The 18,648-nt window shown below is 42.2% G+C and overlaps 1 protein-coding gene across 2 annotated transcripts in view; it reads left to right on the forward strand.

The window, feature by feature from the left end:
- The window catches only part of OXR1 (oxidation resistance 1), a 388,442-nt gene that overhangs the window by 92,969 nt on the left and 276,825 nt on the right, over positions 1–18,648 (forward strand). For both annotated transcript variants that reach the window (XM_030217988.1, XM_030217996.1), the window contains exon 4: positions 198–311. In XM_030217988.1, coding sequence (XP_030073848.1) covers positions 198–311 — 114 coding nt within the window. The remainder of the gene's footprint in view (positions 1–197; positions 312–18,648) is intronic.

Consider the following 18,648-nt stretch of genomic DNA (forward strand, 5'->3'; position numbering starts at 1 on the left):
CACGGGTTTTTTTTTTCATGCACAATGCCTATGCAAAAATTCACAGATTCCTACACTTATTTAATGTTATGAAAGCATGTTAAATTTGAGCTTGTCAGTCATTTCACAGTAGACTATTTACATATAAAGGAATTCCTTTGAATAAGGTAAACTTTTTGGAGGTATTTATTGATATATTTTGTTTAATTCTTTCACAGCTTTTATTTGTCCCAGATCCAGACTATATGTCCAGCGTAGAAAGTTCTCCTTCTCTTAGTCCAATAAGTCCGTTATCTCCAACATCGTCAGAAGCGGAATTTGAAAAGGATACAGTAAGTATATAGTTACGAAAGTACTTTATATGAAAAGTAACATAAAGATTGTTTAATGTTTTACTGTGCCTTTTAAGTGTTACACTACCGCTCTAACTGGGACAAAAGATGCAGAAACATACTAGACAAAATAGCACCACTACAAACAAGAACATCACGAAGGCATATCTCGATACCATGGTTCAACGACAAATTGAAAAAACTAAAAACACAATCCAGGAAACTCGAAAGAGCATGGAAAAAAATAAAAGACGAACACACGCTCAACGCTTGGAAACAACTACAAAGAAAATACAAATATGCAATAAGACAGGCCAAAAGGTCATACTACAGAACCAAAATAGGACCAGACTACAAAGATACGAAGAAACTGTTCCAACTCGTAAACAAATTACTAGATACCACCTCGATCACCATGACCAACACAGACATCCTATCCACAGACAAACTTGCCCAATAGGTCAATGAAAAAATTGCAAATCTACGTAACACACTTCCTCTTGTCAATACTGATATAGAAAATTTCATCTTTTTTTTAAATAACTTGCCAGAAATACAGACAAAATAATACAAAAATTAATTAAATCAAGTAATTCTATACTCTTCTTTGACCACAAAATAGGGAGAGTGAAATAAGACAAGGAGATCAATTAAACAACAGTTAACAAAGAAAACGTAGTATTAACCTGATTATCCCCAATTATTATTTATCTAAATCATTATTTCTCATTGATCGTCTGGTTGGCTTCTTCAAACCCAAAACAGTGTATAGTCAGTTTATTTCGTTGGAAACATACTTATTTTGTCCAGTATTAGTGGAAATAATACAACTGATTTCATTTTTTCTCTTTTAAAACCAGAAATTATTTAACAATACAAACACTTGAGTCTCTAATCCATTTCCCACTGATTAAGGTAATCCCAGTTTCACTGGCTTCACTCCTTTTGAATAAATATACTAAGAGGAATCATTTCAGAGGAAAAAAATAAATTAATTAAAAAAAAAGGAGAACATTTCATCAATGGTCTGGATCCAACCCCAGAAGAATACCCAGCGGACCGAACCTGGTCAAACTTCGCCCTCCTCACCACCAAAACAGTCACCCAGTCGATTCATAAGTTCTCTGTCACTCACTGCAAATTGGATATGTGCCCCAGCTACCTAATAAAATCCGCCCCCGACTGCTTCATAGCAGACCTCACATCCCACCTAAACTACTTACTCCAACAAGGTCTCTTCCCTAAGGAAAATGGCAACATCCTACTCACTCCAATTCCTAAAGACACCAAGAAAAAGACAAGCAAACTCACCAATTACTGCCCAGTAGCATCTATCCCGCTAGCATTCAAACTGATAGAAAGCATGGTAACTAAGCAACTCGGTGATTACATAAATAAATTCTCAATCCTACACGAATCACAATCAGGATTTTGCCCCCTTCATAGCACTGAAACAGTACTCATTACATGCCTGGCCAAATTCAAACAGGAAATAGCAACAGGTAAAAGTATACTCCTCCTTCAATTCGACATGTCCAGTGCATTCGACATGGTAAACCATAACATACTACTAAGACTGCTAGACTACTTCGGTATTGGTGGAAACATACTTAGTTGGATCAAGGGTTTCCTAACCACTAGAACGTACCAAGTGAAATCAAAGTCAAACATATCATCACCGTGGGAAGCCGACTGCGGAGTACCTCAAGGATCACCACTATCACCAACCCTCTTCAACCTAATGATGGCACCACTAGCCAAGTCCTTATCCAACCATAGCCTCAATCCATTCATCTATGCAGATGACGTCACTATATACATGTACAGTTACAGAGAAGAGCTTACTTGGATATCTAAAATACTAAATGATACATATAATCCACGATGATATCCAGTATAGTATCAAAAATATTTTTATATATAATAGGAGGAAAAACCTTAAAATCATAAAGGGATCCTCCGTTGACCACATCAACAGTAGGGAGGGCCTTTAAATCATCACGGGTAAAACCCTCCTTTTTTTATTATGTTGTATTATTTTGAACAAAATCTACGGCTCCTGCGCCTTTGTTTTAAGCTTCAAAATAACGATGACCGTCTATATAACAATAGTACGGGCTGATTGCACTTATCTTTTTTAGTCTGTAGTCGATATGACACCTCTCATGGCCTGACTTTGGCCTCAGTTTCGAATCCTTCCTCAGGGTACCGTGGTGTCCGACTGCTCAAATCTGCAGAAAAAGCACCAAAATTTCTTAACTTGATTTCATAATAACATGACTGTCAAAATATATGCTTTTGAGAGTCATGTTATTATGAAATCAAGTTAAGAAATTTTGGTGCTTTTACTGCAGATTTGAGCAGTCAGACACCACGGTACCCTGAGGAAGGATTTGAAACTGAGGCCAAAGTCGGGCCGTGAGAGGTGTCATATCGACTACAGACTAAAAAAGATAAGTGCAATCAGCCCGTACTATTGTTATATAGACGGTCATCGTTATTTTGAAGCTTAAAACAAAGGCGCAGGAGCCGTAGATTTTGTTCAAAATAATACAACATAATAAAAAAAGGAGGGTTTTACCCGTGATGATTTAAAGGCCCTCCCTACTGTTGATGTGGTCAACGAAGGAGGATTCCTTTATGATTTGAGGTTTTTCCTCCTATTATATATAAAAATATTTTGATACTATACTGGATATCATCGTGGATTATATGTGTCACTATATACATACCTGACAGAAATCACCAACGAAATCAAACTCAGCCTAAACATCATGGACTCATGGGCACACGCATTTCAACTAAAACTCAATGGCTGGTGGTAAGGTGTGAGACCCAGAATGGACGTGTGGCAATTTAAATTTTGCCGCACATCAATCTTTAGCAAAAAAAAAAAGCATTTTTTTACAGGTGCGCTGAAAAATGATTCTGTGCGCGCCCAAAACACACACCTATACTACCGCAGGCCATTTTTTAGCGTGCCTTTGTAAAAGGGCCCCTAAAAGTATTTCAACAGCAACTACTTAGCTTAAAGACAGCAACTCTATACAATTGAAGCGTTCAACCCTGCATGGTAAGAAGAACGTTATTGTTTTAAATTAATCAATGAATAATTTTAAAGCGTTCCATTTTTTAAGAAAATGGGATACAGAATTATTTCTCTTGGCTAAATAACTTTTATATTTATAAACTTTGAAAAACTAAATTCCACCAGTTATCATAAACAGCTAATGAAAGTTCTTTCCAATATATAGTAATAATTCTTAAAGCCAGCGAAATAAGAGTATTAAATAAAGAACAATCTTCTATTGAATTAAGATCATCTATTATATCATCTTTTAAAATTACAATCTGAAATGAAAGATGAATATTAAGATGAAAAATCTTACACATAATATGCCAAACTGATTGCCAGTAAGGTTTCAGAAATTTACAAATATTAAATGCTTAACTTCGCCTAAATGTTTGTTACAAGACCAACAATATTTTGAATATTCAGGATTAATACAATGAGAGCCATTTGGTGTCCAATGAGCTCTGTGATACAGAAAGAAAAGAGAATGTGTAACAGAAGAGGAACGTGAAGCATGAAAGGCATTATACCATTAGGATTTCCATTTATTGTCAGGAAAAGAAAAACTCAGATCAGCTTCCCAAGTTTTCCTCAAAGTAGAAAGATTTTCTTTATAATCTTAAGTATATTATAAAATTTAGATGCAGTATAGCCAGTAGCAAAAAAAAAAATTCTTAAAGAATAGATGGAGTCTCATGTGCTAAATGTGAAAAATTAATATATTTCTTGACTGTAGATTTAAGCTGTAACTATCTATAAAATTGTGAATCTTTTAAAGATAATTTGGCCTCAAACTCACTAAATGTAAGCCAGGAAGATTTACCTTAATGTAATAGAGCTTTCACATGCCAAATCTTTTGTTTTTGGCTTGACTTCCAACTAACAATGTGTTTATTAATTTGGAATTTAGCATTCCATAACGGAATATGAATGTATTTGACCATGGAAATTTTAGAGATTTGGGGGGAGTGGCAAGATGGTGACCTGAAGCTTGCACGCTTAGCGGCCCCGCTGTCCTCTGAAGTTCTCTTTCCTAAATTCCTTCTTTGCAACAGCGATGCCCCACACCAAGAGGAAGGGGACGGCCAAAGGCCAACCGCCGATGGCCAGAACTTTGTCCCCTGTTCAGCAAACATTGGACCGGTACGCGACGAGTTGCCCACAAACAGCCGGGTTAGCGAGTCCCGTGTTGAGCGCCAATGAAGGAGCGTCGACTCTCTTGGGCTTGGAAACAACTCTATCACCCCCGGAAATCAACCTACCACCATGTCCTGCAAAATATAGGAGTGAGTCAGGAGTGCATGCTGAAACGGAGGTCGTTAGCAGCAGAACCCAGATCGGCGGTGCTACTCCTAAACCCGCAGGGGAAGCCAGCTTGGAGTTTTTGTCTCCCGTGGAGGTTACATTGAGTTCCATCTGGAAGGCGCTTCAGGATCTAACAGTTCCAGTAACTAAGTCTGCTCAGGATACAACTCTACTTGTAAATAAAATGGATAGTTTAACTGAATCCTTTGAGAAAATTAAAACTGAAACTTCAAATAAAGTTCTACAAGTACAGGAAGAGGTTAAGATTATGAAATCAACAACGGACGCTCTGGTAAGAGACAAATTCTTAATTCACCGGAAAATTGAACAAATGGAGAATTATAATAGACATTTAACGTTAAGATTGTTGAACTTTCCTAGAGCTTCTGGTAGGACTCATAGATTTCTTCAAAAAATATTTAATGGAAAATTTGAAAATTCCTTCTTCAACTATTCCCCGTGTAATAAAACATATTATTTAACAACTCTTGTTCAAAAGGGAGTGGAACCTGTTAATGTTGGGAATTTGCCTCAATCAATGGGAATTGGATCAGGATTCAAGATTTGTCTGCGTTGCTCGAAGATTCATTATCCAAAGTATCTACTTGACAGACGCTTATTGTTTCGTTTGTATTTGAGCAGGACTTGAACTCAATGATGAGATTATATTTCAAGTATGCTTCATTACCTTTTTGTGGTCAAAGAATATGGATTTTTCCAGACGTGACTAAGGCTACGCAAGAAAGAAGGAAACAATTTCTGGTACTAAGAAAGGAAACTAGGTGCATCCTTTTTGTTAACATATCCTTGGAAGTGTTTAGTAAGTTTTCTGGGCAATAAATATGTTTTCTATGATCTGAATCAACTACGCACCTTTTTAGATATGAAGAAACTATCCAGTGGACCAATGGTGACTAATGATTTAAATTAATTAGTTGGGATATTCAGGGTTAAACTATTTTCTTTTGTATAATTTTTCCATTAGATAACTGATCTTGTCTTATCCCACTCCCCTCCCCCCCCCCCCCTAAATTTGTGGTCTAAGAAAGAGAGTATTGAATTACCTGATTGTAATAATTTTCTTTACACTATTTTCTCTGTATTTCATTGCTAGTATATTTTATTACTTGTAAATTTTAAATTGCTATAAATAAAAAATTAAAAAAAGAAATTTTAGAGATGTATCTAAAGAAGATAAAAGTTTAAAAGTATAACGTATAATAGGATTACTTGAAATTTGTGAAGGTAATGAAGAAAAGGATGCCGCCACTTTTGTAGAGAAGGCTAGACGATATTTAATATAAACAGTGTATTTACAATTTTTCTGCATAGCTCAATGGGCTATTGCAGGAAGCATTTCTTGATAAGCCAGAATGAATGATCAAAACAAAGCAATGTAAAGCAAAGAAATCAGAATGCTATATGCAGAGAGAGAAATCTATATACAGACAAAGACAAATTCAAAATGCTTGCTACCTCTTTGTTCCAATCTGATTTTATATCGTTCTTCTTTGGCATCTGACCAATTCTCTCATACAACATTCCTGTGCAAGTCTCTGAATACCACAAACTGTTAATCATGTGCAGAACATCTGCTTTCACTTACTGCTCCCCCTTCTTTCCAGACTTTCTGGAGCCGTGCCTCTGGCTAATGTGGGCCCCATCATGTCCCAGGAGATTTTAGTGTTGAAACAGCTAGCTCTGCATGTTTTTTTGAAGCATTCCACTCCAATTTTTTATGCTTTTATTCAACATTTTTATGCTTTTATTCAACAGTAATTTAGGGGCCCTTTTACTAAGCTGTGTAGATGCCTACGTGCACCCAACGCGTGCCAATTTGGAACTACCGCCTGGCTACCGCGTGGCCCGGGTAGTAATTTCATTTTTTTATACATGTCTACTACATGCGCTGGAAAATTTCCGACGCGTGGCACTAACCAGGCAGTAATTGGCAGTGTACTTGCACTGATGATACTGCCCGGTTAACGCGTGAGACTTTTCTGCTAAGTCAGTGGATGGTGGTAAGGTCTCAGGCCCAAAATGGACGAGCACCAATTTTTATTTTGCTGCATGTCCATTTTCGGCCAAAAAAAGGTCTTTTTTGCAGGTGTGCTGAAAAATGGACCTGCATGCGTCCAATATACGTGTCTACACCAGCACAGGCCATTTTTCAGCGCACCTTAGTACAAGGACTCCTTACTACTTAGAATTCTATGAGTTGGTATAGGAGAAATTTTCAGATTCTACATGTAACCATGTAGGAATGTCTGTATTATCTACCTTACATAACCAGCAAATAGCTTGTCTCAAAATAAAAGCTTTATGATGTAAGATCCAGAAAATTAACTGTGCCATTAAGTTTGGACAATTTTAATTTGCTTAATTCTATACTAGATGATTTATTAGACCATAAAAATTGAACCAGTTGTTTTTCTAACAAATGATAAAAGTGAAGTGGGAAAATAATGGAAACATACTTAATATATATGTGAATTTTAGGGACAATCATCATTTTTATAATGTCGAATCTCCCCTACCAAGATAAGTGTAAGGGATACCAGACTTCAATAATTTCTTTAACTTTCTGGGATATTTTGTTCATATTAATTGTAGATGAAAGATAAAGATCTTAATAAAAAATATATAATTATTTAATACTGGATGACACCCATTCAAGATTAAAATAAGGTATAGAAAATGGGATACGTGCTGAATTTAGGGGCATTAATTCCCTTTTCCCAATTTATTTTATATCCAGAAAAAGAAGAGAATTGTATGATTAAAGCTATTAAATGTTGAATGGAATTGTAAGGGTCAGACATATAAAGTATCACATCATCAGCATATGCTGCCAATTTTGTATCTACCCCTGAAATGTTAGTTCCTTTAATAATGGTATTTTGAAGAATAGTTGCAAGTAATGGCTCTAAAGCCAAATTAAAAAGTAAAGGGGACAGAGGGAACCTCTGCCTGGTAAACTCTATGAAGCTGAAAATTATTAGAACAATCATTAGCAAAATTTTTGTGATAGGTGATAGGTGATGGATACATTAAATGAACCATATTGACAAAACAATCAGGAAAACCAAAATGATGCAGAACAAAAAATAAATATTTCCACTCTATCTGATCAAATGCCTTCTCCGTGTCTAAAGAAACTGAAAGGATGGGAGAAGATATTAATCGGGCAGAGTGTAAAACATAATAAAGTAATCTAATATTATTAGAACAATAACAGTCCTTTACAAAACCTGTTTGATATCTGTGAATTAAAGAAGGAACCAAATTTCCCAAATGTATTGCCAGAAGTTTTGCCAGAAGTTTATAATCTATGTTCAAAAGTGAAATTGGTTGATAATTCTGAACATATTGATCATCTCTATTAGGTTTAGGAATCACTATGGGGCCCTTTTACAAAGTTGCGCTAAAAATGGCTTGTGGTACTGTAGGCGCGCGCAGATCCATTTTTCAGCGCACCTGCAAAAAACATGAAACGGCCTCAGAGCTATTTAATTTCACTCTTAAAGCCAGGCAGACCACCTTCTGATATCTCCAGTATGCCATGTACTTTCCTGAGCGGTCCTTGGCTTTGTCCTGAGCTGGGTACTTCTCCATTTCCAGTTTCCAAGTTAAATCTTATTTATTTATTTATTTATTTACTTATGTATCCAGATTTCTATTCTACACAGTAAGTTCTTGGCAGATTATAAAAAACATATCTCCAAAACAACAAGACAAAATCTTAAAACAAAGATTCACTAATAGTGGTTGATCCAAAGTAGCCATATATCAGTCTTTAACCCTATTTTCCCTTAGAGCCTCCTGCTTCTCCAAATGCTTTTAAAAATAAAAATGTTGTTTTCTGAAAGAAAATATTTCAGTTTTACAGATTTCAGATGGTAAACTATTCCATAATTTAGGGCCTGCAATTTTGAAAAGTTGTAGCATGGAGACCTGATGAACATCCAATTAGTGCTTGTTCTCAGACATTGAAGAACGTGTAGGTTTATGAATTTTAAGAATAGAAGCAAGCAGAGATGGAACTTCATTATTTAATTCTTTGAAAATTAATATAAGAATCTTGAATTCAATCCTATAAACAATTGGCAGCCAATGCAAAGATGCCAATGTAGATGTAATATGTTCCTTACTCAATTTTCCTGTTAACAATCGCATCACTGAGGGTCCCTTTTACAAAGCGGCGGTAAGCCCAACACGAGCTTACCGCTTGATAACTGAAGTACCACCAGGCTGCTATGGTCGCCTGCGGTAGTTCCCACCCCCAGCCAACCGTCATTTCTTAGCATTCCTCCGACCGGCCCAGAATGTGACTGATGGGTTGTGCATGCCTTCCAGCAGTAGAGGACTGAGAAAAAATAGTGACTTTAGCGAGCCAATAAGAGCCCTTGCCAGAGAGAGAAAGATCCAGTAATCTCAGTCTCCAGCAGGTGGAAGGTGGTGAGTCCTTCAGTCTCATTCTTTTTTTGTCTATTCTTTCTTGTTGAATTTTCTCTGCTGAAAGGTTCAGGTTACTACTGTGCATCTTAAAAAAAAAAAAAACCTGCTTGGTAGGGGCTGAGGTCCGTGGGGGCCTCTGTTTGCCCTGGGGGTGCCACACTCGGGTGGTCGAGTCCCCTCCCCCCTGTTCCTCCCTGAAGTAAAAGCATAATTTTATCAATTCTGGTGCTTTGAAAAGCAAGTCTGTTGTCAGGAACAGTCTGACTGATGTGAAGTTTCCTCCAGCTCTTCGTGGTAAGAACTGTAGAGGCAGGGAGAGGCAGCTGCTCTTAAAAGTTAAAAAATCCGGGCTTTGAGTCTGTGATTTACAGAGTCACTGTTGGTGCCTGAGATTGGGCAAGCAGGGCAGCTCCGTTACTGTTTGCGAGTGACAGCGGATTTAGGCCCAGATGCACTAAACATTTTTCATCGTTAAATGAGCCCTTAAGGAAGAATTTCCGATCCTTTCCATGCACTAAAGCCTATTTTTCGACGGTAGTAGCAGCTAACGAAAACGGAATGGAGATGAGCAATTAGTGTGAAAACCCCATTGAAACGACATGCACTAACCTTTTCCGATTGCCTTTACGCAGGAAAAAGGCAGGAAAACTAACGAGAGGTCTGGACCTCTCGTTAGGACAGCTCTGTGCCAGGAAAAGTGTTAAGTGAAAAAATAAACAAACTTTGAGCCAATCCCAGCGCATTAGCAGAGCTAAAAGCGCTGTGATTGGTCCAAAGGACCTCAGAAAACACATAAATAAAAATAAAAAAAGGATCGGGAGGGAGCAAGGGCGCTCATCAGGAGCGTCCTGTACGGACGGCCTTGCCCCCCCCCCCCCCCCACACTTTCCGCCGCTTCCCCCCACCCCGAAAAAGCAAACTCCTAGAAGCCCCTGCCCCCCTCCCTTCCTCACTACTCTGTCACCTCAGCTCCGCCTCCCGACATCCTCCGTCCGCGCCCCGCCCCCTTTTGGGGTCGTCGCCGCCATTCCCCTCCTCCATCGGGCCCCCCCTTCCTCTTACCGGGCCCGTGCAGCGCCTCTCTCCTCTGTCCGAAGGCGCTGCACGCGGCAAGAAGAACGCTGAATCAGCTGATGCCTGCCTTCGCGATGGCGCGTCTTTCTCCTGCTGCGCCCGCCCCTGTCTGACGTCAGTAACCTACGTAGGTTACTGACGTCAGACAGGGGCGGGCCCAGGAGGAGAAAGACGCTCTATCGAAGCTAGGCGAAGGCAGGCATCAGCTGATTCAGCGTTCTTCTTGCCCGTGCAGCGCCTTCGGACAGAGGAGAGAGGCGCTGCACGGGCCCGGTAAGAGGAAGGGGGGCCCGATGGAGGAGGGGAATGGCGGCGACGACCCCAAAAGGGGGCGGGGCGCGGACGGAGGATGTCGGGAGGCGGAGCTGAGGTGACAGAGTAGTGAGGAAGGGAGGGGGCAGGGGCTTCTAGAAGTTTGCTTTTCGGGGTGGGGGGAGCGGCGGAAAGTGGGGGGGGGGGGCAAGGCCGTCCGTACAGGACGCTCCTGATGAGCGCCCTGCCCCCTCCCGATCCTTTTTATTTTTATTTTGATTTGGGAGGCCATGTGCTTGCGATTTGACTGTGTTGTGAACGTTTCCTGGCATGCGCAGAGCAGCCAGCATAACGCTTGGCTGCTTTGCGCATGCTTTACGAGCCGATTACCGACGGGGATTGGTGCATCGTTCTTTCCAATACCGCACCAAACTTTTTGGGGCTGTGTTTTTGGAGCATGCTTCGTTATTTTAAATTCGGTAAAGGTTTTAACGTTTCTGATTTTTTTACGTTTGCTTGATGCATCTACCCCTTACTTTCGTTCTCGCAATTAGTTTGTTTACCCGATCAGCTGTTCTCGAAGTCAGAGAAATTGTGGCGGTGCTCCGTTTGTCAGTGTCGGGGTGTCGCGTCGAGTGGAGTTTGTAAATTTTGCACGGTGGTGGAAGTTTTTCAGGAGCAGGGTGCAGGGCTGGCTAATTCGTCAGCATTGGTAGTCCCAGCTTCAGGGGGGGGGGGGGGGCGATTCGGGTGGCGGTAATGGAATCGTGTCTCCCGTTCCCTCGATGCCGGTTTTGGCGGGAACGTCCGCCATTTTGGATGTGGCTGGGTCTGATACTGCTCGGGCCTCTCTGACCTTGTTTCCGGCTGCTTCAGCTTCAATTTTGTCTCAGGGGGCAGCAGGCTTCCCTCCTGAGTTTGTAGTTCAAATGTACCAGGCTTTTTTACTACATCAGTCTGCTCCTGCTGAACCTCCAGTAAAGAGATCTGTGGAGGGTTCTGTACCTGTAAAAAGGGTCAGACATTCTGTGCAGGCAGAGCAGGATGATTCCTTTGATCCTGAGCAGGCGTTTCCTGCTCTGGCAGGGGATTCGTGGTTCCCTGAAGACGATTTTTGTGAGGGATTTCCTCATACAGTGGATGGAGAAGAATCCCTTCCGGTGGGGGAGGATCCTTCGGTGGTCAGAATCTTTCATAAGGATGACCTTCAGGAACTTATTTCTCAAGTTTCCTCTACTCTTCGTTTTGAAGGCCAGGATAGTACTGTGGTGGAGCCTAGGAAGGTGGATATGTTGATCAAGGGTATTCGCAGGGCCGGTAAGTCTTTCCCCATGCATCAGGACATTAGAGAGATTGTTCAGGCTCAGTGGGAGCGTCCGGATTCTGGTTTTCGGCTTGCTAGAGCCATGAGTAGGTTTTACCCGGTTCCTGATGCCGATAAAGAGCTTTTAAGTTCTCCTGTAGTGGATGCAGTGGTTTCCGCGGTTACTAAGCGTAACACGGTTTCTGTGGATGGTGGCACAGCTCTGCAGGACCCCCAAGATCGCCGGATTGAATCCCTGTTGAAAAGTGCTTTTGATGTTTCGGCTCTGGCAGTGCAGGCCGCTGTTTGTGGTTCTTTGGTCATGCGGGCGAGTTTCAGGTGGTCTGAGAGAATTTTAGATCGTTCTTCAGATGATCTTTCTGCTATTGATAATGACGTAGCTAAGCTGGAGATGGCTTCAGCATTTTTGGCAGATGCTATGTATGATTTGCTTCAGGCCTCTTCAAAGTCTATGGCTTTCTCTGTCGCGGCTCGCAGTACTCTTTGGCTTCGTGGATGGTCAGCGGATGCGGCATCTAAGTTCAAACTTAGTAAATTTCCTTTTAAGGGTTCTTTTTTGTTTGGTGAGGAATTGGACAAGCTGGAGAATAGTCTGGGAGAAGCTAAAGTTCTGTGGTTGCCGGAAGATCGGCCTAGAGGTTCTGGGCGCGGTCAGTTCTCAGCTCGTGGCAGAGGTCGTGATTTTCGTCATTTTCGTCCAACCAGAGGTTTTCAGGGCCCGCGGTCTAGATTTTTCCAAAGAACTCAGTCCTTTCTGGGAGGTCGAGAGGCAGAGGAAGGTTTGCGGGCCCAGCCTCTAATCCATGTCAGCGCTCGGTTGGCGCAATTTCAGGAGAGGTGGGCCCAGATTACTTCAGATCAGTGGGTCTTAGAGGTTATTCGCGACGGGTAAGCATTAGAATTTGCTTGGCCCTTATCAGACGCTTTCCTGCAAATCCCCTTGTCGGTCTTGCGTCAAGGCCAGCACAGTCCGACTTACACTCCGCAGACTTCTGGATCTCTGAGCGATTTGTCTGGTGCCTTCGGCAGAGAGGGGTCATGGCCGTTATTCCATTTATTTTCTGGTGCCCAAGAAGGACGAGTCCTTCCGTCCGATTTTAGATCTCAAGGCGGTCAATTGAGCTCTCAAAGTACCCTCATTCAGGATGGAGACTCATCGGTCCGTCATTGTTGCGGTGCGGGCTGGAGAGTTTCTGACTTCTCTAGACCTTACAGAAGCCTATTTTCATATTCCAATTCTTCCGGCACATCAGTGGTTTCTTCGTTTTGCAATTCTAGGCCACCATTTTTGGTTTTGGGCCCTTCCCTTCGGGCTGGCGACCGCTCCCTGCACGTTTACTAAGGTCATGGTAGTGGTGGCAGCAGCTCTCAGAACAGAAGGTATTTTAGTCCATCCTTATTTAGACGACTGGTTGATTCGGGCAAAGTCTTTCCACGAAAGTGTTCAGGCGACGGCTCGGGTAGTCGAATTCTTGCAATCCCTAGGTTGGGTAGTCAGTATGCAAAAAAGTCGTCTTTAGCCTTCTCAGTCCTTAGAGTATCTGGGAGTCCTCTTTGATACACAGCAGGGTCGTGTGTTTCTTCCTCCGGCTCGCGTGCTGAAATTGCAGACTCAGATTCGAATTTCCTTACAGATGTTCAGTCCGTTGGCAAGGGATTATCTTCAGATTCTGGGTTTGATGGCGGCAGCAATAAAGACGGTGCCCTGGGCCAGAGCTCACATGAGGCCTTTGCCGAGGTCGCTTCTCTCCAGGTGGTCATCGCAGACCGGGTCGCTTTCTCACAAGCTGACACTTTCGTTGCAGGTGAGGACTAGTCTACGATGGTGGCTTCGGGAGGCCAACTTAACCAAAGGTATGCCTCTGGATCAGCCCAGCTGGATGGTGGTCACGACGGATGCCAGTCTTCAAGGCTGGGGGGCTCACTGTCAGGGGCAGATTGCTCAGGGTCTCTGGTCTCTGCCAGAGTCCAGGTGTTTAATCAACCTGTTGGAAATCACAGCCATCCGCCTGGCGCTTCGGAGTTTTCTTCATCTTCTAAGAGGACGAGCGGTGCGAGGCATGTCGGACAATGCCACGGCAGTGTCATACATCAGTTGGAAAGGAGGGACGAGCAGTCTACCGTTAGAGCAAGATGTGTCACTGCTCCTGCAATGGGTGGAAGTCAATCTGGTGGCTCTGTCAGTTGCTCATGTAGCAGGAGTTCTAAACGTTCAGGCAGACTTTCTCAGTCGTCACATGCTCGACCCCGGAGAATGGTCACTAAGCAACGTGGCGTTTCGTCTGTTAGTGGATCGTTGGGGGGCTCCCAAGATGGATCTGTTGCCATCCGCAGCCAATGCAAAGCTCCCTCTGTCGTCGCAGAGATCCCAAAGCGAACGGAGTGGACGCTCTACTTCAATCCTGGCCAGACGGGCTAATGTATGCTTTTCCTCCTTGGTCTCTGATAGGACATCTTCTTCAGAAGGTAGAGAATCACAAGGGTCGCCTCATTCTGGTAGTTCCGGATTGGCCTTGAAGGCCGTGGTATGACGACCTTCGACGTCTTTCAGGCTTCCGGTCAGCCAAGATCTCTTGTCGCAGGGTCCGGTCGTGCATCCGGATCCAGGTCGATTCTGTCTTACGGCTTGGCTCTTGAGGGGGGCTAGGTTGACTAAAAAAGGTTACTCTGCTCAGGTCATTGCTACTATGCTATGCTCTTGGCGGCGTTCCACTTCTTTGAGTTGTGTGCGCACTTGGAGGATTTTTGAAGGTTGGTGTACCAAGTGTAAGTTGTCTCCTTTTTGTGCTTCGGTGCCACAGTTTTTGGATTTTTTTGCAGTGGGGGCTTGACAAAGGGTTAGCTTTGTCTTCTCTTAAGGTGCTGATTGCGGCTTTGATGTGTTTTCGTGGTCGTATCCCAAGGGAAGTTGTTGGCTTGTCATCCGGATGTGGTGCATTTCCTCAGAGGAGTTAATCTCCTTCATCCTCCTTCTCAATCTTCCTTTCCTCTGTGGGATCTGAATGTGGTGCTTTCGGTTCTTACTAAGCCCCCATTTGAGCCTTTGTCGTCCTGTACGTTAAAGGATTTCACTAAAGACAGTGTTTTTGGTGGCCGTTGTGTCGGCTAGGTGGGTTTCGGAGTTGCAGGCGTTGTCCTGTAGGTCTCCTTTTTTGGAGTTCCGTCCTGATCGTGTAGTTTTGCAGCCGATTCTATCCTTTCTTCCCAAGGTAGTGTCTCGATTTCATGTTTCTCAGCCGGTTGTTTTGCCTGTGTTAGGTTCTTTCTCCGGTTCAGAGGAGATTGAAGTGTTTGGATGTCAAGCGGGTGTTGAAGCATTATATTAAGTCTACGGATGACATTCGCCGATCTGATCAGTTGTTCCTTTTGATTGGAGGTGCACGTAAGGGGCTCATGGCCTCTAAGCCCGCTATTTCTCGGTGGCTCAAGGAAATGATTGCTTCAACCTATCTGCTTTCTGGGAAAACTGTTCCAGAGCATGTTAAGGCTCATTCTGCGAGAAGTCAGGCAGCTTCTTGGGCGGAGCGTTATCTGGTTCCTCCAGAGGACATTTGTAGTGCGGCAGCCTGGTCGTCCTTGCATTCTTTTTCTAAGCACTACTGTTTAGACGTTCTCAGTCGTTGACGGGTTACTTTCAGAGCGCGCGTGTTGTCGTTGGGGCTGCTAGGGTCCCTCCCATAATTGTACTGCTTTGTTACTTCCCATCAGTCACATTCTGGGCCGGTCCGGAGGGATGCTAAGGAAGGGTAAATTAGGCCTTACCTGCTAATTTGCTTTCCTTTAGTCCCTCCGGACCGGCCCAGATCCCTCCCTTCAGATATCTGTTGTTATTTCAGAGGTTCGTTGTTTTGATTTGGAGCTGAGTTGCTAGTTTATTTCTCTATTAAAAAAAAAAAAAAGAGAGAACAGAACAAGCTTCTGGTTGTTTTTTAGGCACTCACCCTTTGTTGGCAAGGTGCCGGTGGCTGCTCAGGTTTTTGGATGCACAGGTTAGGTGTTTCTTTCTTCTGCTTTGGTACTCTATTACTGGATCTTTCTGTCTCTGGCAAGGGTTCTTATTGACTCGCTAGAGTCACAGTTTTTTCTCAGTCTCCACTTGCTGGAAGGCGTGCACAACCCATCAGTCACATTCTGGGCCGATCCGGAGGGACTAAAGGAAAGCAAATTAGCAGGTAAGGCCTAATTTACCCTTTCTGATGCTACAAAAATATATCTATTTTTTGTAGCGCCAGGATGTACCCGGCGGTAATTGGGCAGTGCCACATGCCTAGTTACCACTGGGTTAGCGCAGGAGCCCTTACCGCCACCTCAGCGAGTGGTGGTAAGGGCCCCCCCCACCTGAAATGTCCATGCGGCAGGTGCTTTACTTGCTCCACGGCCATTTCCTGCAGAAATGAGATGTACCCTTTACCAGCTATGAAAAAAGGGGGCCTCGGCACGCGTCAAACACACACACCAATGAGCATCAAAAACACGTGCCGATGCCAGCGCAGGCCCCCTTTTGCTGCAGCTTGGTAAAGCGGGCCCTCAGTTTAGCGCAACCTGCAGTTCTTGTAGCATATAACCCGGCAACCCAAGCAACAATTGTGGGGGGAAAATGATAGCTTGCAAAATTTCCCAAAATTTCTCAAAAGAAAGTAAATCCCCTAACCTATGCAGTAATCTTAATTTAAAAGAAACAGTTCTAATTACGTATCCATTGTGAGTCTTCATGGACAGTGTGGTATCCAACCATACCATGAGATATCAAATTTCTTTCAAAATCGGAATAGTGCATCCATCTACCTAAAAATTTAAAGGACAATTTGCCCATCCTATCCTTGACAAAAACAAAACTTGTGTTTTTTCCATTATTCAGTCAATTGGCTGTCATCCAGTTTTGAATCATTCTAATTACATATGAAAGGTCAAAGAAGATTCAATATTTTTCAACCTGAAAGAAGAATTGTAAATATCTGCATAAAGTTTAATGCAGACAGGCCAAAAGTTTACAAATAGGTGTCATATATAAATAGAATAGCACTGGAGACGAGGCGAGTCTTGCTGAACTCCTGAGGAAATAGCCTTCTATGCGGAGACATCAGAATTTGTCTTAACTTGGAATGCTCTGTTCTCAAGAAAAGATTGGAACCAACTCAAAACAGATTTGGCCAAACCAAAGTTTTCCAATCTCTTAAGCAGCGCTTGATGGAAAGTAGAAAGCAGAGATTGGATCAACATAATGGAAAAATTAAATGACTAGGCAACAAAGATAAAAAAAAATATTTTTAATTTTGGATAAAGAAATGTTGTAGCCATGTTATTCCACTCTATTCCACTTTCTTTAAATCAGTTCCCTTATTTTCTAACTCCTCTTACTCTCTTACCTGGCTATATGTTCCATCTTTGCTTATACCTTATGCTGTCTATTAAAATCTTTTATTATGTACTGTGTTGACATTATAAGTAGTATACTATGACTTTGTATTGTTATCTGAATATTTTTACCATTGTCATTGTTGTCATGTTTGTGACTGCTTTCCATGTGGGTGCTCTCCTTGCCCTCTGGTGGCCAGAACTGGTGGCTGATATGGACTGTTTTCTGCTGTCTTTCATGTTCCAGACTTCAGTAAGTCCGGTCCGGATTTTCCGGGTTGCCAGACTTGCTCTGCTGGTTTGTCCTTGAACAGCAACCTTACTTGGCTGGTGATTACTGCAGCTTGAGGGTCAGCTGCTGATGGGCTTATTAGCTTCTGTGAGCCTTGCTTGCCTTGCCTTGGTATCAAAGGTCATCCATGAGTTCCTGTTGGTTTGTTGGAGTTCTTGCTCTGAAAGTTTCCTGTGTGTTGGACCCTGCCTGTTCCTGGACCTGGACTTTGACTTGCTTGCTTCCTGTGCCTTTGACCCTTTGCCTGGACCTGGACTTTGACTTTGCTTTCCGCCTGCCTAAAGACTCTGGTTAGTTTATGGATTACCCGTGTTTGCTGCCTGCCCCTTTGACCTTGCTGTGCTACTGGATAATGTTTACTGTCTACTATTAAAGCCTCTTCTAGTTATATTCTGTGGTTCCTGCCTTTTGTGTTCAGCACTGCTTTCTGCTTGGGTGATTTGCCTGCCGCTGCCGCTCCTCGGCAGTGGTTCCTGCTTTGAGAACGTGACAATTGTCTATTGCTTGTTTGATTTATTCTTGCTGTACACCGCCTTGAGTGAATTCCTTCAAAAAGGCAGTAAATAAATCCTAATGACTAAATACATCAGATGCTGCTGAGACATTCAATGTTACCATAAAGTATTGTTTCCTATTGTTTCCCATCTTCAAATCCTATTTTGATTGTATCAAATATCGATACTAACAAAGTTTTCCATATTATGCTTTGGTCTAAATCCAAAGTGATGCAAGCCCAATAGATTAAGTCTCAATATAATCCTGAAGCTGCTGTAATACCACCATTTCTAAAACCTTTGCCAAGAATGGGATGGAAGACACTGGATGATAGAGTATTCATATCCAATTTCATACTTTTTAACAGTAGAGTAACTGATACTCAATTTGATCTCTCATAGCTTTAAAAATAGCTATAGAACACACATCCAATTTTCAAAAATAAATTTGAAATTATTTTTGATATTTGTTTTTAAGATACTGGTGTAAATTTATCCCACTTTACTCCAAAGTTAAAATTAGACCCTGACAGTGGCAATGGGAAACCTGTAAACTGTTGAATAATATCTGAATAATATCTGAACTCTTACAATGGAATGCATTTGCAAACATCTGGGCAGAAATGCCAGAATTTACCTTCTGATCATCAGATATACCACTTATTTGATAGTTCATGCTAAGCAATGTACGTAATAAAACCATACAAAAT

The sequence above is a fragment of the Microcaecilia unicolor genome, chromosome 1 (assembly GCF_901765095.1).
Source record: "Microcaecilia unicolor chromosome 1, aMicUni1.1, whole genome shotgun sequence".
In the NCBI taxonomy this organism is placed as follows: Eukaryota; Metazoa; Chordata; class Amphibia; order Gymnophiona; family Siphonopidae; genus Microcaecilia; species Microcaecilia unicolor.